At 35.9% G+C, this 27,986-nt stretch overlaps 1 protein-coding gene across 1 annotated transcript; it reads left to right on the top strand.

Annotated features, from left to right (window-relative positions):
* The first annotated feature begins 151 nt into the window (after window positions 1-151).
* cpe (carboxypeptidase E) lies at window positions 152-27,189 on the top strand. The gene is made up of 9 exons (XM_048197594.1): window positions 152-648; window positions 15,119-15,315; window positions 19,905-20,072; window positions 20,179-20,296; window positions 21,399-21,581; window positions 22,894-23,033; window positions 23,174-23,273; window positions 25,401-25,519; window positions 25,603-27,189. Exons 1-9 carry the CDS (start codon window positions 408-410, stop codon window positions 25,699-25,701), a joined length of 1,365 nt encoding a protein of 454 aa, XP_048053551.1. The 5' UTR covers window positions 152-407; the 3' UTR covers window positions 25,702-27,189.
* The last annotated feature ends 797 nt before the right edge of the window (window positions 27,190-27,986 follow it).

Below are 27,986 nucleotides of genomic sequence, written 5' to 3'. Positions count from 1 at the left end.
TATTATAATACGAATATTGAGTCAATATCCATAAAAGTATCTACTTTTACTTAAATATGACGATTGGACAGCTACTTTATAGAATACAGTAAGATCATTCGTCATTATATAAGCCACGCCCCTGCAGGGGTAGCACCGTGCGCGTTCACCCATTTCTCGTGTGTAATCTTGAGCTTTCAGCAGCTTCACACTGCACGTCCTATCTCACGCGCGCCCCCGCGGCTAAACAGGTAGTCAGGACTCGCGCTCACGCATCAGTTCTGCGGTTCCATACGGGGCACGACACAGAAAAACAGAAAGAAAGAAACAGACAGCGAAGAAAAGAAAGACGGACAGCAGTGCTAAGAAAGACAGAATAAAAATACGTGAAGAGAGAGAAGTGTCGAGTGTTTCGAGAGACCGGAGTGATGACGGCGGCGGTGTTTTGCGGGGCTTTGCTGATGCTGGCCCTGGCCTCGGGCGGGGATGCTGCGGGAGAAGGAGGTATCTCGTTTGAGTACCACCGATATGAGGAGATGCGGAAAGCGCTGGTGTCGGTGTGGCTGCAGTGCCCCTCCATCACCCGCATCTACACGGTGGGGGAGAGTTACGAGGGCCGAGAGCTGCTCGTGCTGGAGATGAGCGACAACCCTGGCATCCATGAGCCTGGTGAGAGATGATCATTAATTATGCCAGATTATAATAAAGGAAGAGCATTAACTAATGAAGCTCTATAGAGCGGCATAAGCAAGCATTTCCCTTTGTGTGCCATGTTTATCCATTCTACATGAAATTAGACCAGGCCATGAATCAATAACAAATCAATAAAGGGGATTCTCAGATGACAGTCACCCTCACCTTTCCAGTTAAATCCCCCATTGCTTTAAAAGTACGTTTTAACCTCTTGCAGACGACAAATTAGATTCTTAAAATGAGCACATCTCAGTGTAAGTGTATGAGAGGTTCATAAATGAGGCGAAAACAACCTCTGCTGCCGTGTCCACTGAGTGGCCATTGAAATTTATGATTTTTAAATTTAAAAAGCTGAAATGTCTTTAATATTGAAATTTAACAGGGACTGCATTAGAGACTATTTTGCATTTTCGCACTGTCTCATTTAATAATTTTGCAGTGTTTCATAAATCATCGCATGGATGTCCATCTCTGCTCGCTGTGACGCGCAGGTGCGCTTTGGTGTGTCTGCGCGCTCACAGAGATGTGATGACAGCAGCTCACTGTGCGCGTGGACGCCATTTTGCGAAGGTTGTTGAATGAATCTGTAATTGCAGATAAATTACAGACTCAGTTACAAAGCCTATTGCTTGGCTTCTACCAAATAAATAAATAAATACACATATTGATGATTATATATCGTTTATATTATTTTATTCGCTTGAATAGAGACTGTGCAACAATGAAAGAGGTTGCCCAGATGAGGGTAACACAGTGCCTTGGACAACAGTCATTATTAAGAAATGTCTAATTGCTGAATGTAGCTATTGACCAAACAGATTCTAGAGAGTCTTGGATTAAAATCAGTATTTTTGCTGTGCACATGCAGAACTTTATTGTAGGCTTACACTGTCATTTTCTTAATTATTGCACAGGTAATTAAGGTTTGAGCAATACAGGCTTAAATATTAAAGTGATATTCTTATTTTCATTTAGTTTGTGTTGTGTAGGCCTGTGTAGGCTAATATGGTTTTAAATCCTTGATCCGAAGTTGTGTATACTAATCAGTTCATTTAGTGTGCTCTATTTGGATTTTGGATCTTTTCCATTTACAGTCCGGAATTAGGCTGACAGATTAAACTAATTACTGAACACCTCATATTGAAACCTTAGATGCATCAATTATTTAGGAGTGTTAATTTTATGATAATTTGGTTCCAGTACTTGATTACCAAGACTCAGACTAAAGTGTTATTACATACAGTATAGCTTATCTCTGTCCATGATCTCTGTATCATCAATTTCCTCAGAGATATTTTAACTTGAATAGATAAAACAAGCACCCACCTTTACCCTATATTTTACTTTATTCTGATTAGATTAAAGTTGTTTATTAACATTAGTTAGGCCTAATGAGTTGGATAGCTAACAATGAACAATACTGTTAAAGCAGTTTAATGTTAATTTCTACATTATAGCCTACTAATATATTATTAACATTTCAAGTTGAATAAATTAATGAAAAAATCATAAATATTATCATAAATAAATAAAAATCTGTTTAATAGATACAAATTTTATACAATTAAAAAACACCTAATAATTGTAATAATAGTATAAATAATCTATAATTGTCAATCAATAATAATAGATTAATAAATGCTGGAAAATTGTTCATTGTTTTGATACTGAAAGTATTAACTAATTGAACCTTATTGTAAAGTAACCAGCATTTCTGTATATGCCAGTTTAGCTATTACAGCTCATTTTCAGCTGTAGTCTCTGGACATGTATTTATTTATATATGTATTTGGATTGTACGTGGATTTGATTTCTATTACTGACACATTAAAGGGTTAGTTCACCTAAAAATGAATTTTCTGTCATTATTTACTCACCCTCATGTTGTTCCAAACCCGTAAGACCTTCGTTCATCTTCGGAACACAAATTAAGATATTTTTGATGAAATCTGCGAGCTTTCTGACCTCCCTATACACAGCAATGTCATAATAAATTTCAAGGCCCAGAAAGGTTGTAAAGACATAGTCCATGTGACTACAGTGGTTCAACCTTAATGTTATGAAGTGACGAGAATACTTTTTGTGCTTAAAAACTTTATTCAACAATTTATTTGTCTTCCCTTTTAGTCTCCTGCGCTGTTGGTGTAGTAAACACAGTGCAGTGCTTCCGGGTTCTACGTCAGAACGCTGGCTCATTATTGGCTGGCTCCTGCATCAGAATCACACGCATGCGTCATGGTGCACACGTGAACAGGGTCGGCCGATAATGAGTCGGCATTAACATTAAGGTTGAACCGCTATAGTCACGTTGACTATTTTAACAATGTTTTTACTACCTTTCTGGGCCTTGAAAGTGGTGGTTAAATTGCTGTCTATGGAGGAGTCAGGGAGCTCTCATATTTCATCAAAAATATCTTAATTTGTGTTCGAAGATAAACGAAGGTCTTACGGGTGTGAAATGACATGAGGGTGAGTAATTACTGACAGAAATTTCATTTTTGAGTGAACTTATCGTTTATCTGTTGACTAAGCATTGCTGATTCACAGTCTTGTGCAATTTGTGCTGATGTGGAGTTCTGTGTGTGTGTGAGAGAGAGTAAAGGAACATGTGTTCATTTGTGTTTTTGTGTGTATGAGTGTGAGCAGTAGGAGGAAGAGCCTTTATCCTAAAGGTAGGGCCCCTTTTCCTTAAATAGTATGGTTGGCTCTCTGTATGTGTGTTTGCGTAGATATGACTCATTGCATTAAGTCTTTTATTGCTACCAGATGAGTTTCCAGCACCACCCACACCCTGTAGCTATGGGCAACCAGCTGCACCTCAGCAGCAGCGTACAGATGCGAGAGAATGGGATATCAAAGAGAGGCCCCATCGTCAGGCAGCGCTGCATCGGGTGCTGTTAGTTTCGAGTGTTACGGCTGGGCAGAAATAGCTGTTGCCCTGGAGACAGATCAGCTTAGCACCATGAGCCATGCGCTTCCCTGTGCTCAGTCAGATGAGGAAGAGGATGAGTAGAAGAATTAGCGTGCAATGCCGTCTGCCACGGGGGCTGGGACTCTCTGAGAAACAGGCCATCTGGTGCTCTGCTGAGTGAGCATGTGACAACACCTATATCAGATACACACATTCATCCATTAGCTTGCCGAATATGTTTGATAAGATCTGGCCTCACTGTCTTCTTTCAAGCCTTTCAAACAGATCAAGTGTATTGTTTAGTTCCATTATGCACTTTCCACAATGGTATTCCATTACATTTTAAAGCATTAGAGAGACACATCCTGTGGTTTTTGTTGTGATAAAGCATAATATCATACAAAAATGCCATAGTTTTACATAATCCATTGAATTGCATTCATTGTAGTAAAAATAATATAATCATTTATAATTATTAATTGCATGACCCCCCCCCCCCATATATATATATATATATATATATATATATATATAAATTCGTGAAATGCAAGATGTAACGGTATCTTTACACAGGATGACAAATAATTATCATTCCATTCTCTAAATTTTTACATCTATTGTAGTGTTTAATGCATTCTTCAAACTCAAACCCATTCATCCTGTTGCTCAAGGTACTGTAAGGGAAAAAAATACATACGCAGATACGCTGCATGCGAGTAAGACATAGTGTTGCTGCACAAATAGCATATATCAGTAACCCATCAGCAGATCTATACAGGTGGAGCTGGGGAAGGTGGAGGGTTTTAGAGGAACTCTGAAGCACGCTGCAAACTGCTATAGTGAATGTAACCAGCCATTTGAATGTTTGAGCAACAAGCTCATTGGCTGCAGAAGTGACATGGACCAATCAGCTTGTACAAAGTAGTTAATGCTGTAATTACCATCAGCCTGCGCCATCTAGAGTTTCATGACTGAAATATATATATAAATATACTAGGGCTTGAACAATACATAGAATCTCGATTCGTGATACAAAGAATATGGAGCGATTCTGAAATTTTCTGATGTATCGTGATTCTCTCTCGAATCGAATCTGAGCTTAGATTTTTACAGCAGATGGCACTACTATAAATGCTTTAGAAACACCTGTACTCTGCCTGCTTACAGTTCCTTTACACACGCCACTTAAACCTAAAATAATCATTCATAAAGTTTGAAAAGTTTGAAGAGAATTACAAATCTCACATCATAAAAGCATTATGAGCCGAGCTGCAGAGCGGAGTGATACAAACGATAAAACAGTACCAGTGCTGATACTGGGAGAATATTGCATGGCTCTCAGCCAATCAGATTCAAGAACCAGACAGAACTGTTGTATAAATATATACAATTTATAAGTTCATCAATAACTACAAACCTACATTTGTACTAAACTCGCTAGTCCCTACTAAGCGGTAGTTAAATTTACAACTGTACCCATTCTGGCATAGTTTAAATATAATTTAATACATCTAATTTGTTTCAAATGTATTTAAATACTTAAATGCATAGTTCACCCCAGGTTTTGTCATAATTTACTCACCCTCATGTATGAATATCATTTTTTTGTGTGAACTATTCCCTGAATTTTGAAAATATGAATAGAATATAAAGCAGCTAATTTAGTTTGCAAAAGATATTCATTGAAAGTGTCATATATTAATTCTATCTACACCTTTTTCCCACTGTATTGTACATATTTATTGTCCAGAAAAATAAGAACCTAACTAAAGCAAGCAAAGCTCTCTTTCTTTGTGTAAGTTCATGATGAAAGTGGTATCTTCCAGTGAGCGAAAGTTCATTAATTATACATCCTAGAGGGATTCCACATCTGTTCTCTCTCCTTCTCTTTTTATGGTTGACATAATCAGTTTTAGGAGATCATTAGTTAAATTAGACAGAACTAGTTTAGTCTTTGAACAATGTACAACATTCTATTTGTAAATCAAACCTTTTTTAAAAAATATTTTTTATCTCCCTCTGTCACCATACAACCATCTTTTTTGCAGCGATGTTGTTATGTCATACATGGCCTGACCATTTGTGAAATATGTGTGTGTTTCCACAGCAGAAGTGTGCTGAATCAATTATCTTGAATTAATGGTCTCCTTTGGTCAACATAGCCATGGAAACTAGCGTGTCTCTGACGTTTCTGGTACTGTTTGTCTATGTCTTTAAGAGGTAATAGACTTGCGTCAAGAGCACACATTTCCTGACTGAATTGAATTGATGGATTCACGGATGGATGGGTTTAGTCGAATGGACATAAGAGAGGATGGAATCAAAACTAAATGTATACAATATGGAATAATTAATCATCTGAGGTTTCAGTTGTGATGTTTGAGGTTATAGAGAGGAAGAGAGCCTTTCATGTTATGTAAAGTGATAATGTGAGTTTTTGTTGTCATGTGGTCAGATGAGGATCAGAAAGATTAGAATAAAATCCATTTCCCTCTTCTTCTTTCTTTTCCTCTCACGAAGATGAGACAGCAGTTTCTGCTAACTCACTGCATTTCTCATCTTTAGTCGCTCTGTTCTCTCAATGTGTGTCTCTCAGGCCAAAACACAGCAAGGGAGAGAGATCGTGAAGGGCAGGAGGAGGAGTTCCAGTAAACATAAAACTGTGCTAGAGTGAAATAAAAGTCAAATCAAATCTTCATTCTGAGGAATAAAAAAATACACATTAAGCTCTTGATAATTTTGATACTGCAGCAATAATTAATAAAAACAAACTTGCTGTTAAACATATCTTTATTGAATTTATTGATCACATATATATTACTCTAGTTTTGGAACAACACTTGGTCAGTACGATTAGAAGACTGAACTACCTTTTAACTGTATATTAAATATTACTTGACCCAAACACATGCCGATCTATTCATATTAAAAAGAAGACCAGATCACTGCTGTGACATAAAACATCTTTAGTGAATAATATTATTAAATCTAAATGCACTTAATGCAAATTCAGCGAGAATGCATTCAGTTGATCAATATGGGCAAAAAAGACATTTATAATGTTATAAAGATTTATCTATTTCAGATTCTATTATAAACTTTCTATTTATCAAAGTACCCTGAAAAAAATATCACAGATTGCACAATATTAAGCAGCACAACAGTTTTCAACATTAATAAGAAATAATAAGAAGAAATGTTTCTTGATCACAAATCAGAATATTTGAATGATTTATGAAGGAATCTCTGAAGGACTGGAGTATTGGCTGCTGAAAATTCAGCTTTGCCATCAAATTAAAAAATTACATTTTAAAATATATTAAAATAAGAAAAAAGTTATTTTAATTGTAATATTATTTCACAGTATTACTATTTTTATTGTATTTTTGATATGATAAATGGAGCCTGAAGGGTAGTATATATATATATATATAAAATAAGAGATTGTGTTAAAATTAATTTAAAGGGTTAGTTCACCCCAAAATGAAGTTTCTGTCATCATTACTCACCCTCATGTCATTCCAAACCCATAAGACCTTCATTAATCTTCGAAACACAATTTGCATGTGATGCTGATGCTGATTTTCATTTTTGGGTGAACTAACCCTTTAACTCCATACAACATCAACAGCCCTAATGTTTATATTTATTTCACTCTAAGACCCAATTTACATCTTACATTTGTCACTGAAAGAATTATGATCTGTTTTATAAGTTTGTAAGTTTGAATCTTTATTCAAGAAGTTTATTTGAGGCAGATAGTTGCAAATAAGTATGATATGCATGTTTACCAAACCTTTGATGAACACTGATTTTTTACCCATGTCACTTAAATTACATTTAGATACTCTTTATGTTATAGATTTGTCTTAAAAACAAAGATGTGAGCATACACAAATCACAAAGCTATGTCCAAGAAACAGAATCCAGTGTCTTCAATTGTTTGTGTTCTTGAGGAATTGTCCTTAAGGAGGTTACAGTTCTTCTCTTTCTATTGACATATATTTTCTTTGTAAGAAAGAGAAGGAGGAGAAAGAGTAATAAAGGGAGGTAGGAGACCGATACAAAGAGTAGAAAGATGAGATGGGTAGGTTGTGATGTTACAGAATATGTTTAGAGAGAGAGGTGATGTAGGCTGTATGGCTTTGAAATGTGTTATTTTATACTTTTTGTTTGGCTTTTTCGCTGATATATTAGCAGTTTTCCGTCCTGCCCTCACCTCACCTCATCTGTACAGCAGATGATTTCTTCATCACTGCTATTTTGCTTTATTTGGATAAGACACAAATATGTAACTGTTTTTCATAAGAAAGGGAAGGGAAGTTTGTTCTTCACAATCTTGTGGAGGATTTCACACCTTTTGTGTTTATCTTTGATGAAAACCTTTCTCCAACCTGATGGAAGTAGGGGTGTAAAAATTTGTTTGGACAAATGAAAATTCATGAAAAAAAAGGATTACATATTAATTAATGTAAAATAGTAAACAATTATCAGTTTGAGTGATACTTTTACTGTCACAGTTCTCTGTGATGGGTAGGTTTAGGAGCAGGGGTAGTGTAGGGGGATAGAATATACCGTTTGTACAGTATAAAAAACATTATGTCTATGGAGAGTCCCCGTAAACCACATATACAATGGTGTGTGTGTGTGTGTGTGTGTGTGTGTGTGTATATATACTGTATATATATATATATATATATATATATATATATATATATATATATATATATATATATACACACTGCCTTCCAAAAGTTTGGAAACACCCCTGGCAAAGTGTGGTTTTTGGACGATATCAGCATAAATCCTTATCATTTTTTGGTGCAAATACATTATAGTAACTTGACATTATCATTGAAGACCAGCAATAATAATTTTCATTTTGATTACATAATAATGGCAATATATACACGTCAAAGTCAGACATGCCCCTTTGTCAGCTGTGATGCCTGGTTATTGGTTTAAACTTGGCCCAGGTTTGTAAAGAATTTTGGGTCAGCACACCTTAATAGATTCAACAATTGATTGCCAATTAAGTTTAGAATACAATGAACCAATTAGAACCCAGTTTAGGTCAGATAGCTGCTAATAGTGGATATTTTTCATGAATCGAAAAATATATACATATATATATTAGCAGATGCTCATCCAGAGGGTTGAAGTGAAATTTTGAAAATTTAAAATTTATGATTGTTCCTTCAGCATATTTTTGAAAATAATTATAACTCGTACTAAAAAAACTATTGTTCAAAATGTTGATGCCTTTGAATTTAATTTACATATATTTTAGCTCTAGGTTGTTAATTAAAAGTTAAAATTGAGTGACAAATGGCAAGTAGTAGCTCACTGATGAGGTCAAGGGCAATTGAATTTGGAACACCATTTATTGCATTATTACTGTATATTCCTTATGCTTTCTTAGCTGATATAAAATATATTTTAAAAAAAAACACAGCACATCCTGTCATATATGTTAAAAAACCTTTCTGTCTCTCAATCACTCTCACTCACTTTTTCTCACCCACCCACACATATACACACTTGCGCACACACACATAGCACATTCAGACGCATATTTCCTGTGGACAGGCCTGGGAATACTTTGCTTTGACTTTAACATCTGTGAAAGAGTTTGGCAGTAATTTCATTTTGAAGTAGCTGGAGCTTCAAAGGCTGGTTGTAAATGTGACAGAGACATACATCCTTATTTAGAAGCCTGAACACACACACACTGTGGATATTCCGCACATGCTTCTCTTTAATTGTGATGTAGAATATTTAGATGTTCAGGGGAGGCAATGAAATAGATGGCTATAAAAAGGCCAGAGCCTGCAAGGACCCCTGCTGATTGAAACGGCGCTTCCATCTGCTTCCAATCTGTGTGCATTGCAAACAAATGTGCATTCAATACTGTATGCCTTTGTTTTCTCGCTTGGCTTTTCTAAACAGGTCTGTCCAATGTAAACATCTATTTCAGAGCCCATGGCCTGTATAAGGTGCTTATATAATATTTACCACGCAATGGCAGGTAAAAATTGTTTACATGTTGTGTATATGTAAGCTCTTTATCACAACAGTCAGTATCGTGTGCTTATCTAGCAGAATAGTTCTCAAAAACTATTGAAAAAATAGTCCTTTCCTGGCGTCTGATTATTTGTGCTTTTGTTACCTGAGGGATAAAATGTGTTTGCCTATGTTCAATTCTTAGGGAGGGTTTAAATGGGTCAGGGCATTGTGTAAAAGTAGAGACGATTCTGGAAAGCTTCAAGGATATTACCTGAGACCATGTTTGCACTGGGTTTAGACAGGTATACTGTATAGACCTGTTGGTCAAATCTACCATATTTACCAAACACTACTGTTCAAAAGTGTGGGGTTCTTGCTGAATAAATACATTTCTCTTACGGACTGAACTTTTGAAAGGTAGTGTACGTGCAGTCTAAACTAATTCCTAGTTTTGTATTTTTAAATGTCTAGATAGTATTATACAAGGCACAGTGACATAAACATACATTAATATTGAAGTACTCAGAGAGTTATGTTTTATGCTATTCTTTTGATAGAGGGAAACATGATACATTTTTATTTTAAACATTATTTATTCTTCAGACATTCCTCTTCAAATAAGTATCAGCTGTGTGCAAAGTGAACCACATTTGGTTTTCGATCACTGAAAACGGGTAAAATTCAACCATTTGAACATGGAGCTACTTTGAGATCCCCATATATATGGGACTGAATTATATAGGGCTTTGAAAATTAAGATTTCAAAACTAAAGTTTATTAAGAATGACAATCTAGAAGGATATTAAGATATATTGAATACTTTTAGAGTTACAGGCATGCAAACTTTGGAAAAGGAATATTTATGGCACTCAGACAGGTATGTTCTATGCAATTGTGTTGATAAAAAAAACACGAGATACATTTCTAGTTTCAACATTATTTGTTCTTCACATATTCCTCTTTAAAGAAAAAAACTATCAGCTGTATGCAAAGTGACCCACATTTGGTTTTTGACCACTGAAAATGTGTACAATTTACCAATTACTCATGGAGCCGTATTAAGATCTCCATATCTCTGGGATTGAACCATTGAGGGCCTTTAAAATGAAGATTTGGTTCTTTGTTAAGAACCAGAATCTAAAATGATATTAAGATATCTTTGATACTTCTTGAGTTAAAGGCATGCAAACACAAGAAGTGCTTTTTGCCATTTTTGAACTGTCATCATTGGCATATAATGAAACAAAAATTGCTAAAGTCAACCGATTTTACTAACAGACCTACCAATTTCTGTGTAAAAATAAAATAATGATGCTGCCATCTTTCTGAAGTCATTTTTACTCCCCTGTAAATTGGCTCCAAATCTCAGGTGAAAATTGTCATTTTGACCCCCCTCTACAAAGTAGTGGATTACTCAGTAAATATACATCTGTGACATTTAATATTTTGGCTTTTATCAGTATTTATGTTTGTCTTTGTCTTTGTTGACGCGGAATGACCCAGTATTAATCACAGCTTTGGAATTTAAGGTTAAATCATAGACTGTAAAAAAATATGGATGACACACCTCCACTCTCTTGCATTGTACAAAAGTGAAGCCGCCAGTGTCCAATATGGTGCTGACATCTTGTGTGGAGCCGTGCGCTATCAAGGCCCCGCCCACACTCCCGCAGAATTGTTTAGTACAGTTTACTGCAAAACAACTCATTATGTTGGTGTGAAATAAACAGTTCTTTAAATGTAGAAATTAAAGTTAAAGCTCCAATCTCCTCCCAAAAGTGCCTTAGTGACTACTACGCTCAGAGAAGATGTCAGTCACAGCTGTCAATCATGATGTCACATCCCCGTTTTTATAGCATCAAATAACTAACTAAAACCAAAATTATTTTGAACACTTGAACTTACATCAGTGTGATAAAAACTACATAAAATGACAGAAACCATCTTTGAAAAAAAATATTTGAAGTGTAATTTAATTTAGTTTGTCTCACATCCCATTAAATTACATGGAGAGGGTGGGGTTTATGACTTATACTGGGACCAACCACCTGGGGGCAATCAAGATGCTTTGGCTTCAGTTTTCAGGACTTGTGCGGCACACTTGTGTTAAATCCAGGGGCGGTTTCTTCATTAGGGCAATAGGGCGACGCACCACCAAAGTGAGAAAGGGACGGATTTTTCAATCACATTCAACCACAGAGTTACGCTAGCTGTCACTGCTAGGCTGTTTGTTCTGCCTCTGGATATAGTCCAATCAGCGTCGAGTCACGCTCTGTGGAGTACCGCCTCTTTTTGGGCATTTCAGTCTGGCGGAGATTTGCCCCGACTGCTCCCATAGACTTCCATTCAAAGAACTTTTTTTTTTCGAACTGCAGGCACTTCAATGCAATCTCTATGGGTTCCGGGAGGGCTCGCACTAACGTGCCTTCGTCATCATACCTTAACTTGTGCAGCGATTGGTGGAAACAAACATACCGCTATTAATAATATTTTTTTAAGCTGAAGTGACATCCAATAATTTCCTCAGTGCATATTTACATTTCACAGGTATATTCTCCATCTGCAAATGTTAGAAAGTCGAGAAAATATTTCCATTTTGCAGCCAGGCGTGGACGAGCCTTCAGCAAGACAAACTTCCGTGAACGAGCGCCGCCGCGAGCATGCGCGCCAAACAGACGGCGTTCAATCTGAGTCAAATACATTTTGCTAAAAATATTTGTTGTTGAAAATTTGTTTTTGTTGGAAAACATAATTATGCCATATGTAGAATTTCGAAAATACAACTAAGTGTATTTGTATGATAGCAGTAACTGTAAAGTGACTGTTAATAGGGTAATCAAAATAATAATAATTAGTCTGTTCTTTTGTTTTTATTTATTTTCATTTTTAGTTTAGTGTATTTAACTTCTGCTTTAAAAAACATTTTGTTTTTAGATTGTAAAGTTACAATTTTAGAATGTAGCCTAGGCCTAATGTGATTTGACCCCTTTTTTTGCACATAATATAGCATATACTACACAGTTACATTCATGTTTGTTTTTTATAGCCTTCAATATGAACATTGTTTCTAGGACAATATTGGGCAGAATGTGAAATATATATATTTTTTAATTAAATACAGATATATTCTTTTTAGATACCAGCCCTATGGCATGCTTTAAATACTGAATTTCCATTTTTTAGATAAGCAGTAATGATACATTATTATATCACTTGTTAAATGATTATTTAACAATTAGCATATTCATTCCTGCATTTCTTAAAAAAATAAATTGCGCCCCACCAAAAATTTTTTGCACTAGCCGCCACTGGTTAAATCCATAAAGTATGGGGGAAGTTGTTGTTTTATTACTGCATATTTGCATTGAGTTCAGTATTTGCAAATAAAACTGTTGCAGGAATACACCTCTGCCCATTATCTTTATATACTATATGCACATTATATTATATGAATAAAACCAACAGACTGCTCTCTGCCAAAAAAAGATGATTGAATGTTCGTGAATATAGATCCATAGATTTGAAATGAATATTTGTGCTTGGTGTGATTATACCTTTATGCATATATATTTTTCAGCTGCACTTGTCTTCACAAATATTTACGGACATCTGAAAACATTTGAAAAGTCATGTATGGTTTCTCTATTTACTCCATCTGTTCAGTCAGTCCAGCATTATGGATGTTATGAAGATTATTGTTCTCTCTCTCTCTCTCTCTCTTTCTCTCTCTCTGACTTTCTGTGTGTGTGTGTGTGTTGATCTTGACATCTGGCTAGGTGTACTTGGAGGAATAATTCTCCGTAAATCCACAACCTAGACAAGAATCACGCTATAAACAAGGGGAGACAAAGGTCATAAAGTAAACAAATAAGACCATGTCTTGAGTATGGACTAATTAAAGGGACTGCTTTTGAAGGGGTAGAGAAGACAACATTAAATAACCAAGAGGAAGTCCAACATCTCATGTAAAATGAATAGAAAATAAAATAGCTCATAAAATATTTAGTTTGACCTCCTGGGGTAGAAATGAATTTTTCAGGCCCTGTTTTTGGAAATAGACAAGTATATTAAAATATTCTTTAATTACGTAGATATTTTAAATATGTGTCCTTGTTGCATTGATTTGCAGTGTTGTTGTTTTTTCTAATATTTTCTGATCATTTGAATCCTTGTATTAACCATGCTAACAGGGATCATTCTCAGAACTTTGGCTAATGTTCTGGCATCATAGTTATAAACAAACAGTCTTCCAGTAACATTAATAGAACGTTCGTTCAAAGTTATCTGGTCTTTAAGAATGATCTCAAAATGTTAGCACAAAAACATTATTTATACATTGTTCATGTAACTTTTTTTTCTTTCTGTTGGGCGGTTTAATGTTTTTAAATGTTACTTCTTGTTTCAGAATGTTTAGAGAGCATTCAAAAATAACGTTCCCAAAATGTTTTAAGGATTGAATGTATCCTTAATGTTCACATATGCAGGATAAACATAAAAAAAAAAGGAAATTTCAAACATTCAGAGAACATTAAGAAATAAAGATTTACTTAATGGGAACATTAGCAAAACATTCTTAGAACATATTTTTGTTAGCTGGCAAGCAGGAAAAAGCTGTGTAATTTATATTATAATTTAAAAGCTTAAAATATAAGTTGAACTCATTTTTTTTCTTTTTACATTTTTCTTAAATACAATATGTTATTATTTATTGAATGTAATGCAGTTGAACTTAGGTTAAAGTTTAAGGTCAGTGTTTATGTTTCTCTCTAAACGCCTGAGTATACTTAATTTTTTACGCTTGTGTACGCGGACAGTTGAACGCACAGCCTTGAAAAGTATACTTCATTTGACTGGTACGCATACACAGGCATTCGACGCATGCGCAGTTTTGCGCAGTCTCTCGCCATGAGTTACAACCCATGTAAACATCTTTGTATTCTTTCATGCTAGAGTTGTACAAATGAGGGTACTTTCTAAATTCTTCACACAATCTCTCATATATGTAGGCCTCCATCATCGCTGTAGCTTGCATGCGTTCCGGTCTGTTCTGTTTATGCAGTTTTTCTTTGACTACCTTGTGAATTGACACACTCAGGGCAAGGTTGCCACCATGTGGAAAGCGACCTGCGCATACCAGTATGCGCGGTTACAAAAATCCGGCGGTGCGCGTACAGTACGCGCATATTCTTCTGATGACAAAATTTGCGTCACAAACACTGTACGCTGTACACTGACCCTCGTGTACACAAAAAACTATACAGAACTATACTTTGTTTGACTCTCTCTACTCGTTGTAACCCAGTACCAAGATAATAAAATGTATGTAAAAACAGCTAAATATGATCTGTTGCTAAGATAGTATTGGTGTTGTTTTTGTCTAACTTTTTGAGCATGCAACTCAAATAGTACAGTTCACTTATTTAAGATAAAGCTTAAAATAACTGGCAAAGTATCATTTAGTTGTTATTTGTGTGAGTTAATTTGTATACAGTGTCATGTCATTAACTGTGTCTGTTTTTTGTGTGACAGGTGAGCCGGAGTTTAAGTACATTGGCAACATGCACGGTAATGAGGCCGTGGGCAGAGAGCTGCTCATCTATCTGGCTCAGTATCTCTGTAATGAGTACCAAGAGGGCAACGACACCATTATCGACCTGATCCACTCTACACGCATTCACATCATGCCCTCCATGAATCCTGACGGCTTTGAGAAAGCAGCCTCACAGGTAAACACACACACATCTTACACAATAAAAGAGAAGAATGCAGAATGCAGTTGTATCTCTTTTAGGGGTGTCCTCGACTACAGATTTACATAATCGAATCCGATTGCCTGTATTCGACTGATAGTCGAATCATAAAGGGGGGGGGGGTGTCCACTAGAGCACTAGAGAGTGCGCACGGACTTTGAAAGGTTTGCACGCTGAACTGTGCACGAGATGGAGCGGGACACGGAAAATGAAGTAAGGCCTGGCTATAGTGTACCCGCGGCTTAAGACAATTTTTATTTTCTTTCACACACAGCACAGAGAAACATCTTTCCATAAACCGACCAAACTGCCTGTCAAGTGATAGACGAAACTGACAATGATTTTATATTTTTTAAACAAATGAAAGGCAATGCGGATAAACATTCACAGCCACGATGTACAGAACACTCTCAAAGATATAGAAGAAAATGAATAAAAACATTTTGGATCAATAAACTTTATAATATATATATATATTAATAACTGCAGACAGATATACATTTCATATGTCGGCAAATCAAATTACATCGGCTAAATTGTCTGTGCGAGCAAGCTTTAACTAATCTACAGTGCAACACTGATGCACCAAAAACCATAATAACCAAATATATAATTATTTTTATCAAACATTAATTTACAGAATTGAATTAGAACAGAATATACCGTTCTAATAAATGAAAATAGCCTAATTTAAAAAAAAAATGCAAAATGCCTGAAGTGCAGGGGAACATATTCAAAACACAAGCCAGAAATAGTTAAATTTAATAACCCAGAGTGATCAATAAATAAATTAAAATGAAAGAAATTATTCAAATAAAATTATAGCTAGAATTGTCAACTTGTCGTTTTAACTGCAGAGACAATAAACGCTAAACTGGAGTGGCAGTCTTTTTAGCTAAACATTCACAGCATCCAAAAATCAAATTACATCCGTCTAAAATAGTGTGAAATCACTTGTAGCTACCCTACCTGATTGAGAGACAAAAATCCAGTCTTTCACGCGATCTGCCTGTGTCCGTTTGAGTTTTTTCAAATAGCGTGCTATAGTCAGCTAACATCAGCTCGTTGGCCGGCAGAAGCGCCGCAGTGTTTGTCGTTGAGTTGTAGACATGAGCTCTTGGCACAACTTGCATCATACGTTTTTTTGATCATCTTTTACCATTTCAAAGTGCATCCAATTGTACACTTTATCCCAGACATTGTTGAAGATTTAATCCCTGCCGTAAAGATGCTCCTCAGCCGGTCACGGTTCATGGAAGTGAAACTTAAATCGGTCACAGGTTGGATTTATTCACGCACATTAAAAATATTTATTAAAAGCTTCTTTCTTTTCACATTTTTATTTATAGTATTAACATAATAGGCTGTATATTAACCTAATGGGAAAGAACCGGTATGTCTATGTAAAATCAGATATTGAGTGCCACCATATCTCTTCTCATAACACCTCTGCGACGATTCGACTGTGAGATTGGTAGTCGAATCAGGCTCCTCCTATCGAAGATTCGAATCGTCGACTATTCAGGGTCACCCCTAATCTCTTTATAAACTGTATTTGATGGACAGAATCATATTTAGAACTATAAAACAAAGAAAGATGACCGTATTCTGCTGCTAATATATATGTATTGTCCTGCGACATTTACAGTAAGCCCTGGTTGTACAGTATTTTGAGTTTTCAGGTATCACCAAGCGGTCGACTAGTCTGATCTTTAACATCTTTTAGCAGATAGATGTTTTGGCAGATTGCAGGGGTGCTGATTTCATAACACTTTATTGTGGTTTACCACATCCTTCTGCAGCCTGTACTCAAACAAGTGTGGGCTTTGACATTTCAAGACACATTTGACATATTTTATAAATGAGGGCCCTGTACTTTTGTTAAGGGAAAACCAAGAGATTATTAAACACCTCACTGGGATGTGGTTTACCACACTGCTTTACTGCTTCAGCTGTAATAAATCTCTATGCTAACCACACAGCAAACATGTGTCGTCTCTGGGCTTTTGTGATCATTTCAGAGGTGGATGGAAAGTCCTGTCCTGGCAACTATGAGCATAAGCGATGCATATTTTTTAGGAATTGTACATTGAAAAAAAACCACATTTCACTAGAAAATGATTTGAGTAGGACGGAGGGGATGACAGAGATCACAGATAGGGTAAAGGCTTGTGTCAGTGATATAGGGTTTTTATTTACGTTAAAACAGTTGTAATGGTTGTATTGTATTCAGACTTCCTCTTTCAGCCAAACTTACTTTAGAAGGCATTTCCTGTAGTGTCTGCAAAATGACAAGCAACCTTGATGTGATTTCCTCCACACCACAGTCTGAAACTTAGTCTCCGTATCTCAGTCTGTTTCACCAGTGTGTTATGTCAGATCTTCAAAAAAAAAAAAAAAAAAGACTTAAATCCACGTTTTGATGTTTTGATGGTCTCCCAAACTGGCCAGGCTGGTCTGTTGGCTGGTTTTAGATGGGTTGTGAGCACTTTTTAGCTTGTCGGCTGGAAGACCGGCTGGTCATCTATCTAAACCAGCTGAATACTATCTTGACCAGGTTGGGAGATATGCTAAACAAACTATATATAATATATAGTATCTCACAAAAGTAAGTACACCCCTTACATTTCAGCAACCATTTATATGTTCTCAAGTGACAAAACTATAGAAATGAAAATTGGATATACTTTAGAGTAGACAATGTGCAGCTTGTATAGCAGTACAGATTTACTGTCCTCTGAATATAACTCAACATACAGCTATTATTGTCTAAATAACTGGCAACAAAAGTGAGTGCACCCTAAGTGAACATGTCAAAACTGTGACCAAAGTGTCAATATTTTGTGTGAGCACCATTGTTATTTAGCAATGCCTTAATCCTCCTGGGCATGGAATTCACCAGAGCTGCACAGGTTGTTGTTGGGATCCTCTTCCGTTCCTCCATAATGACATCACGGAGCTGCTGGATGTTAGACACATGGCGCTTCTGCTTGAGGATGCCCCACAGGTGCTCAATAGGGTTCAGGTCTGGAGACATACTTTAGCCATTCCATCACCTTCAGCTTCCTCAGCATGGCAGTTGTCATCTTGGTGGAGTGTTTGGGGTCATTATCATGCCGTTCAGCCCAGTTTCTGAAGGGAGGGCATCATGTTCTGCTTCAGAATGTCACAGTACATGTTGGAATCCATGTTTCTCTCAAAGAAGCAGAGCTCCCCAGTACCAGCAGCAATCATGCAGGCCCAGACCATGATGCTACCACCACCATGCTTGACTGTAGGCAAGACACAATTTTCTTGGTACTCCTCACCAGTGTGTCACCACACATGTTGGACACCATCTGAGCCAAACAAGTTTATCTTAGTCTTATCAGACCACAGGACATGGTTCCAGTAATTTATGCTCTTGGACAGGTTGTCTTCACAAACTGTTTGCAGGCTTTCTTGTGAGCCAGCTTCAGAAGAGGCTTCCTTCTGGGACAACGGCCATGCAAACCGACTTGTTGCAGTGTGCGGCGTATGGTCTGAGAACTGACAAGCTGACCTTCCGCTTCTGCAACCTCTAAAGCAATGCTGGCAGCACTCATGTATCTGTTTTTTAAAGCAAGCTTCTGCACCTGACACACGGCACAAGGTCTCAACTTCTTTGATTCATCTTCTTTGGCCTGTTCCGAGTGGAACCCGTCTTGGAAAACCTCTCTCTATGACCCTGGCCACTGTGCTGTAACTCAGTTTCAGGGTGTTACCGATCTTCTTATAGCCTAGGCCATCTTTGTGGAGAGCAACAATTCTAATTCTCAAATCCTCAGAGAGTTCTTTGCCATGAGGTGCCATGTTGAACATCCAGTGGTCAGTATGAGAGAATTGTACTCAAAGCACCTAATTTTAACTGCTCTAATACAACATACACACATTTGTATGGTCATGTCAAGCAGACAAAAACATGAACATGATGAATATGACATGTAAGCCACATGTCCTATTCATCATGTTCATGTTTTTGTCTGCATGGTTAAACAACATACAACTGTTATCACTTAGGATGTACTCACTTTTGTTGCCAGCTATTTGGACAGTAATGGCTGTATGTTAAGTTATTTTCAGAGGACAGTAAATCTATACTGCTATACAAGCAGCACATTGACTACTCTAAAATATATCCAAGTTTCATTTCTATAGTATTGTCCCTTGAGAGGATATACTTAAATGGTTGCTGAAATGTGAGGGGTGTACTCACTTTTGTGAGATACTGTATATATATATATATATATATATATATATATATATATATATATATATATATGTATGTGTGTGTGTAGATAGATATAGTTACTGTATATATATATATATATATATATATATAGTAGATATAATATTTGTATTCAGCAAGGATGCATTAAATTGATTAGACAGTAACACAGTAAAGACATTTGTGTGAGAATAACATACATGTTTGGGGAATGTTTCATGTTTTTTTTTTATAGAGAACTTGTTTTTTTTAAGTCATGTTTTTAATGGTTGTGATAATTCTGCTAATGGTATCATTATTATAATATATATTTGTGCAGCCTGGTGAGATGAAGGACTGGTTTGTGGGCCGCAGCAATGCTCAGGGGATTGATCTGAACCGCAACTTTCCAGATCTTGATCGCATCGTCTACATGAACGAAAGAGAGGGAGGAGCCAACAACCACCTCCTGAAAAACATGAAGAAAGCTGTGGATGAAAACACCAAGGTTGGAAAGGGTTTATTCCACTATTTGTCAGAAATTGCAGCATGTTATTAGTAGTGTTACACATCTAGGTTTTTGGGCTGGTAAAATGAACCTGTGTATGTTACAGCTCGCACCAGAAACTAAGGCTGTCGTTCACTGGATTATGGACATTCCATTTGTTCTGTCAGCCAATCTGCATGGAGGAGACGTGGTGGCCAACTACCCATATGATGAGACACGCAGCGGTGAGAAACCACACAAAACAACAATCACATACAGACTTATACAGAATATACAGTATATACTATTATTCTTAAATTGAGCTCATAATATAATATATAATTCAAAAGTTTGTGGTGAGTAAGATTTTTTTTAAAGAAATTAACACTTTTATTGAGCAAGGATGCAATAAATTGATCAAAAGATTCAGTAAAGACTTTTACATTATTACATTGGTTCTATTTCAAATAAATGCTGTTCTTTTGAACTTTCTATTCACCAAAGAATCCTGAAAATACTGTAATCATGGTTTACACAAAAATATTAAGCAGCACAACTCTTTTCAACATTAATAATAAATGTTTAATAATAATGTTTCTTGAGCAGCAAATAATCATATTAGAATGATTTCTGAAGGATCATGTGACACTGAAGACTGGAGTAATGATGCTGAAAATTCAGCTTTGCCATCACAGGAATAAATTACATTTTAAAATATATTAAAAACAGTTATTATTAATAACAAATATTGTAATATTTGACTATATTACTCTATTTTTGATCAAATAAATAACATTTGAAAATCTTTGTAATATAATCGCTACAATAATATTAACAATCATTTGACACATTAAAGGATTAGTTTACTTTCAAATGAAAATTACCCCAAGCTGTACTCACCCTCAAGCCATCCTAGGTGTATATGACTTTCTTCTTTCTGATGAACACAATCTGAGATATATTAATAAATATCCTGAAGCATTCAAGCTTTATAATGGCAGTGAACAGGGGTCACGAGTATGAAGCTCAAGAAAGTGCCTTCATCCACATCCACTGACACAATGTCAGTTACACTTTTTCGTAAGTGGAATACAGAAGGTGGTCTGGTGAAAGCTAGATATTTTACTTTATAACTTGTTAAATATGGATATTTTTCTTATACAAACACATCGCTTCGCTTCAGAAGGCCTTTATTAAACCCCCGGAACTGTTTGGAGTACGTTTATAATGGATGGATGCTACATATAGATGTTACATATAGAATTAAACCAGTAACTTTTATCATGAAATTTGATGGGGTAATGAAGTGGTAATAATAGAACTGTCTCCTTTCTGTTTGTCCATCAGGTTCTACTCATGAATACAGTGCTAGTCCAGACGATCTGGTGTTTAAGACTTTGGCTAAGGCCTACTCCGGCTATAACCCAGTGATGTCTGACCCAAACCGGCCGCCATGCCGCAAGAATGATGATGACTCCAGCTTCAAAGAGGGCATCACTAATGGAGGAGCCTGGTACAGTGTGCCTGGAGGTACAATGCACAGCTTATGAAAATCACTCATCTGGTGTCTGTACTACTTGTGCTGTATATCCGAACATCTGTATAGGAGTTCATATTGTTAATGCCATTTATTTCACGTCTACGTCTCTTATTCAGTGACCTAGAAATAGGCCAGAATCTTAAATCAGAATTCCATTTCAACTTTTCAAAATCGTAAACCTTTAACAATTTCCAGGTTAAAATTATGAATTATTATATAATTGTATACAATACAAATGATTTGTCATTACATTTTTTTTAAATCCCAGATTTTGATCCCACTGTATATATGGCAGATATGGCAGAATCTGATTTTACCAAGTGCAACATGTTCCTGTATCAACATCTTTGTTGATCCTGTAACAACTTTCCAATTAACCAATCAGATTTGCGGCACAATTTTAAAATGTATTATGTCAAGTTGAGGCTTACAACCAAGGTTATGTGCTTCTACATCAGTGTTATTCACCTATCATTTCCCTCTGATTTTAAGGATAACTTATGGGTAGGGTTAGGTTTACGGGTAGGGATATGGTTAGCATTACAATTTCATGTAGGAATGTTGTTCCAGGTTCAACAAGATATGTTGACCCATGAACATCTAACATCTAACTAGGCAAAATCAGTGCGTGCGTATATATGATGCAATGGGTTAATGTGCATCCTCAGGACATTGCCTAATGTATATCTTCTGTGTGTCTTTTTTTCCATAAAGGCTAAAAGCAGAAGGTTTAATACCAGATTTGCAAAGGAAACTAACAAATGTTTTTAAATGGCTAAACTTTTCAAGATGGAGGTATATTATACGTTTACAGCTTTATTTAGTTGGACTAAATAACTTGGAAATTCATAGTAATGCCATGAAATGCCATGTCGAAAGCTGGCAATCAAATTTTAGAGATTTGTGGGCTTTCAAATATGTGGCAGCAGTTTGGGGAAGGCCTGATAGCATGACCTGAACATCTTTGGGATAAATTGGAACACCAACTGCAAGCATCACACAACACTAGTTTCTGACCATGTTGATGTTCTTTCAAATCCCCACAGCCATGTATCAAATTGTAGTGGAACAAATTCCTGGAAGAGTGGAAGCTTTTATAGCAGCAAAGGGGATTAATGCAGATGGTTTTGAAATTAAATGTGCAACAAGCACGTATGAATGGGTCTTTGGGTTTTTTGTGCATGTGTTTTGGCCATGTTGTGCATGTTAGCTAAAAAAAAAAAAAAAAAAAATTACCAAGAAAAATGGCACTCACAGTTAGCTGTCAACCCTTGATCTTTCTTTTTTCTTCTTCTTTGTCAGGCATGCAGGACTTCAACTATCTGAGCAGTAATTGCTTTGAGATCACTCTGGAGTTGAGCTGTGATAAGTTTCCTCCTGAGGACACACTCAAGCAGTACTGGGACCAGAACCGCAACTCACTCGTCAACTACATAGAGCAGGTACACCCGAATCCTTTGCTTTCACATGCCTAGTGCTGACAGGAAGAGAGAATTGTTTTGTTTTCTGTAAAGCTGAGACTCATGATTCAAGATTAAAAGGCGGTACTTTCATCCCTTTTGATCCCTCATGTCCTTCACAGGTTCACAGAGGAGTAGCAGGATTTGTCCGTGATCTCCAAGGGAACCCCATCTCAAACGCTTCTATTTCTGTTGAAGGAATCGACCACGATATCACCACAGGTACACACACACACACACACACAGCAATTTAATATTAATTTAAAGGCTAGGCACCACTAGTATCATTAAACAGAATTTATAACTATATACAGTATATATTTCATTACTTCTTTTTTTCTATGTATGTGTGTATACATATATAAATGTTTTATAATTGATGAATTTTGCGACATTGAACTGACTTGAGCTGAATAATGACACTATTAGATTTGCTTTACTGCTGATATTGATGTTGTTTCATAATTGATTAATTCTGCAACATTAACACTTATTTTCTTGGTTATTTCTGTAATGCTACTTTGAAACATTTACCCCTGGTTTTACAAACAAGGCTTAAGCTAGTCCTAGACTAAAATGCATGTTTGAGCTGTTTTAACTGAAAGTGACTTATCTTAAAATATATCAGTGCCATTGTTTTGTCTCAAGATGCACACCAGTAATGTTTTTTCTTAGGCACATTTATAAAAGCTACTTAAATGTCCTAACTGAACTAAGGCCTTATCCTGGCTTAATTTAATTCCTGTCTGAAACCAGGCCATTATTATTATTATATACTGTAACTTAAAGTGTTAGTTCACCCAAAAATGAAAATTATGTCATTTATTACTCATCCTCATGTCGTTCTACACCCGTAAGACCTTTGTTCATCTTCGGAACACAAATTAAGATATTTTTGATAAAATCCAATAATAAAGACAATTAACACTTTCAGATGCCCAGAAGGTACTAAAAACATATTATTTAGTACAGTTCATGTGAGTACAGTGGTTCAACCTTAATATTATAAAGCGACAAGAATACTTTTTGTGCGGCAAAAAAATAAAATAACTTTTCAACAATATCTAGTGATGGCCGATTTCAAAACACCATTTCATGAAGCTTCAAAGCTTTACAGATCTTTTGTTTCGAGTCAGTGGTTCGGAGCGCCAAAGTGACGTGATTTCAGTAAATGAGGCTTCTTTACGTCAGAAGTTTTTCAAAATTCCAATAGTTAACGTGACTTTGGCAGTTTGATATGCAATCCGAACCACTGATTTGAAACAAAAGATTCGTAAAGCTTCGAAGCAGTGTTTTGAAATCAGCCATCACTAGATATTGTTGAAAAGTCGTTATTTATTTTTTTTCGCGCACAAAAAGTATACTCATCGTTTCATAACATTAAAGGGTTAGTTCACCCAAAAATGAAAATTCTGTCATTTATTATTCACCCTCATGCCGTTCCACACCCGTAAGACCTTCGTTAATCTTTGGAACACAAATTAAGATATTTTAGTTGAAATCCGATGGCTCCGTGAGGCCTCCATAGGGACCAATGACATTTCCTCTCTCAAGATCCATAAAGGTACTAAAAACATATTTAAATCGGTTCATGTGAGTACAGTGATTCAATATTAATATTATAAAGCGACGAGAATATTTTTGGTGCGCCAAAAAAAACCAAAATAACGACTTGCTTCATGAAGCATCGGAGCATAAATGAATCAGTGTATCGAATCATGATTCAGATCGCGTCAAACTGCCAACGGCTGAAATCACGTGACTTTGGCGCTCCGAACAGCAGATTCGATACACTGATTCATTTATGATCCGATGCTTCCTGAAGCAGTGTTTTGAAATCGGCCATCACTAAATAAGTCGTTATTTTGTTTTGGCGCACCAAAAATATTCTCGTCGCTTTATAATATTAATATTGAACCACTGTACCCACATGAACCGATTTAAATATATTTTTAGTACCTTTATGGATCTTGAGAGAGGAAGTGTCATTGCTCCCTATGGAGGCCTCACAGAGCCATCGGATTTTTCATTTTTGGGTGAACTAACCCTTTAAGATTGAACCACTGTAGTCACATGGACTGTTTTAAATATGTCTTTAGTAGCTTTCTGGGCATTAAAAGTGTTAATTATCTTGCTAGCAATAGAGGCAGAAAAAAATCAAGATCACAAAAAAAAAAAAAAATCAAAGATCACAAAAAATACACATTTTGCCTTTATGACATGAACTCTACAACCTAGTTAGCTTTCTATTGAAAGCATGTGTGTAGGTCTGCCCTCTTGTGGCCATTTTTTGCCACTTTTGGAAGTAAAATTTCAAATGTAAATCGCTCTTATTTTTTTTTTCTTCAGCTAAGGATGGCGATTACTGGCGCTTGTTGGCTCCTGGTAACTACAAAGTATCAGCATCTGCTCCTGGGTACCTCACTGTGGTCAAGAAAGTTGCTGTTCCCCACAGCCCTGCTACACGGGTAAACACAGACCCTCTTTTCTCTTCCTCTTCCCATAAAATATCATGTCTTTTTCTCATGTCTCCAATTGTTCTCAATCTCAGCTGGATTTTGAGCTGGAGTCGCTGGAAGAGAGGAAGGAGGAAGAGAAGGAGGAACTCATGGATTGGTGGAAGATGATGTCAGAGACACTCAACTTCTAACTGACCTGAAGCAGAGGCCATCATAAGCATTCTGGGTGTAAAATATTTATTGTTGTCATATGTGTGTGCTCATAAACTTTTCAGTTCAAGAACATAATTCAGTTTTTAATTCAGCTTTGTTTTGATTGTTTTATGTTAGAGGCACTACATCTGAACATATTTACACTACAACAGCCATACGCACATTATTCAGTTCATACAAAGACAACCTGTGGTAGAGCTGGGCTAGGTATCTGCATACTGTATATGGTTGTCCTTGTAAATATGGATGAATACATATATTTCCACTAAATGAAATGCCGTGTGAAGTGCCCCTAAAGTACAGCTGATCCTATTGCGGGGTTTTTGCAATTTTGATCAACCGGGTTATTGTTATTTTAGAGCATTGTGTATCATCTGCCTGTGTTTCCTGCAGGCATGCAAAGGTAATTGCATGTACACACAGAAAAGAAACATGCATAACGCAGACAGTCGATATTGTGGAGGCGTCGGACCGATCTATTTCTCTTTTGTAATGTTGTGTTTTACATTGATATTGTGAGATTCTTTTGTAGCTATGGTCACCATTTACACCAACCAATCAGAGAGCACTGTGTTGTGATGAATGTACGTGTCAGTAATGAATATTACTATTTATTCTGATTATGACTGAAGCCAATGTAGACAGCACTCATTTACACCTGATCACAAGTCTGTTTCTGTTCAAACACTGTCCTGTTTGTTTAAATAATATTATGCTTGATGTTTTGAACGGGAGTGCTTTTGATAAACCTTTTTCATTTACTAAAGCTTTAATAATAATACCTTTGAATATCATATCCAGACATTTGTTCAGATGAAAAGAAAATGGAAGAGGTTATCAACTGAACTCCTATCTTATATTATAAGAACTATATAGGAAATTAAAAAATGATGAACATATGATAGATAATAGCTATAAATCTGTATTATCTATGTTTGTAAAGCAGAGAGTTTCATTTCAGATCATATAACAGCAGATTTTAATGGCACAAGCTAAACAAACAGAAGTTTATTTAGATCTGTTGGTTTTATAATCTATACCAAAATGCACAATTGTGCCCAATGAAGTACTATCTGCAGTCTTTACTGAACGTTCTGTAATATATTGTCTTTTTTTTTTTTTTTTTGTCTGTTTCAGTATCTTTATAATTAGTGTTTTTCTGTAATATGAAATGGCACATGTTAATGCTAAATCAATCACCATTATGATCAAGTCTATAATCCTGCATTCAGAATTTCTCATTGGTACAGCTGATTTGGGAAATTTCATGCACATTCAAATTAAACAAATTAAAGCTTAAACTTTCGATATCAATGTCATAAAATGGCATTTCAAGCCAGCTTATATATATATATATATATATAAGTCTCTTTTGAGACTTCAGTGAATGTATATATATGAATGTAATGATGGTTTAATTGAATGATGCAATTTGCAACCAAAATAAACTTCCCTTTCTGTTGTCAGTCCTCTTCCTGTTTTTCTTGTCTTTCTAAACCAATTTGTCTGTTTTGTCTGAATAGCTGCAAATACTAACATTTGTGGTATTAAAATGAATGTAAGTGTGACAGCACTGCAGTAGGAAGTCTAGAAACAAAACAAAAACATAATGGAAATATTTAACTGTATACAGTATCCAATCATTAAAATCATTCAAAATCATATATAGGCCTATATACACACCTAGATTATACCAGAATTAGTAACTTTAACATGTCACTGAGATTAACCCTTATAGGGTCTTTGGGGTCTGCACAGACCCCAAACGACGTTTGCTTAAATAAAAATAAAAAATGTTCTCTTTGTCCAAATGACATGAAACTTTGTACAGTTGTTAACACTTTCTAGATCTATAAATTAAAAAAAATTGGAGTGATATCTTGTTTTTATGTTAGTGTAAAAACAAGGGTCACACTCAGGGTCTTCGGGGTCTCCACAGACCCCAGGCAACAAAATGTAATTTTGTAACAAAATAATTGTTTTTTAAAAAAACAAATGTAATTTTACTCTGATTATTAATGATTTTTCCTTCATATCTGTGCAGTTTTTGGAGGATTTGTCATATCTTTTAAATTTATAAAAATAAATAAATATTTTTTTATACAAAAACAGCCTATTATGTAAAATTCACTTTATAAAAGACCCACATTTCTAACTTTTATTCATGGGGATAACATGGATAATGTGACATGGTTTAGTGTAAGATTGGAAAATGCAGTTTTAAAAGTAAAAAAATATCACTTTTACCAGTAGATGGCTGCAG

This window comes from Megalobrama amblycephala, linkage group LG7 (assembly GCF_018812025.1).
Source record: "Megalobrama amblycephala isolate DHTTF-2021 linkage group LG7, ASM1881202v1, whole genome shotgun sequence".
Taxonomy (NCBI): Eukaryota; Metazoa; Chordata; class Actinopteri; order Cypriniformes; family Xenocyprididae; genus Megalobrama; species Megalobrama amblycephala.
This window is presented reverse-complemented; position numbering and strand designations above follow the sequence as displayed.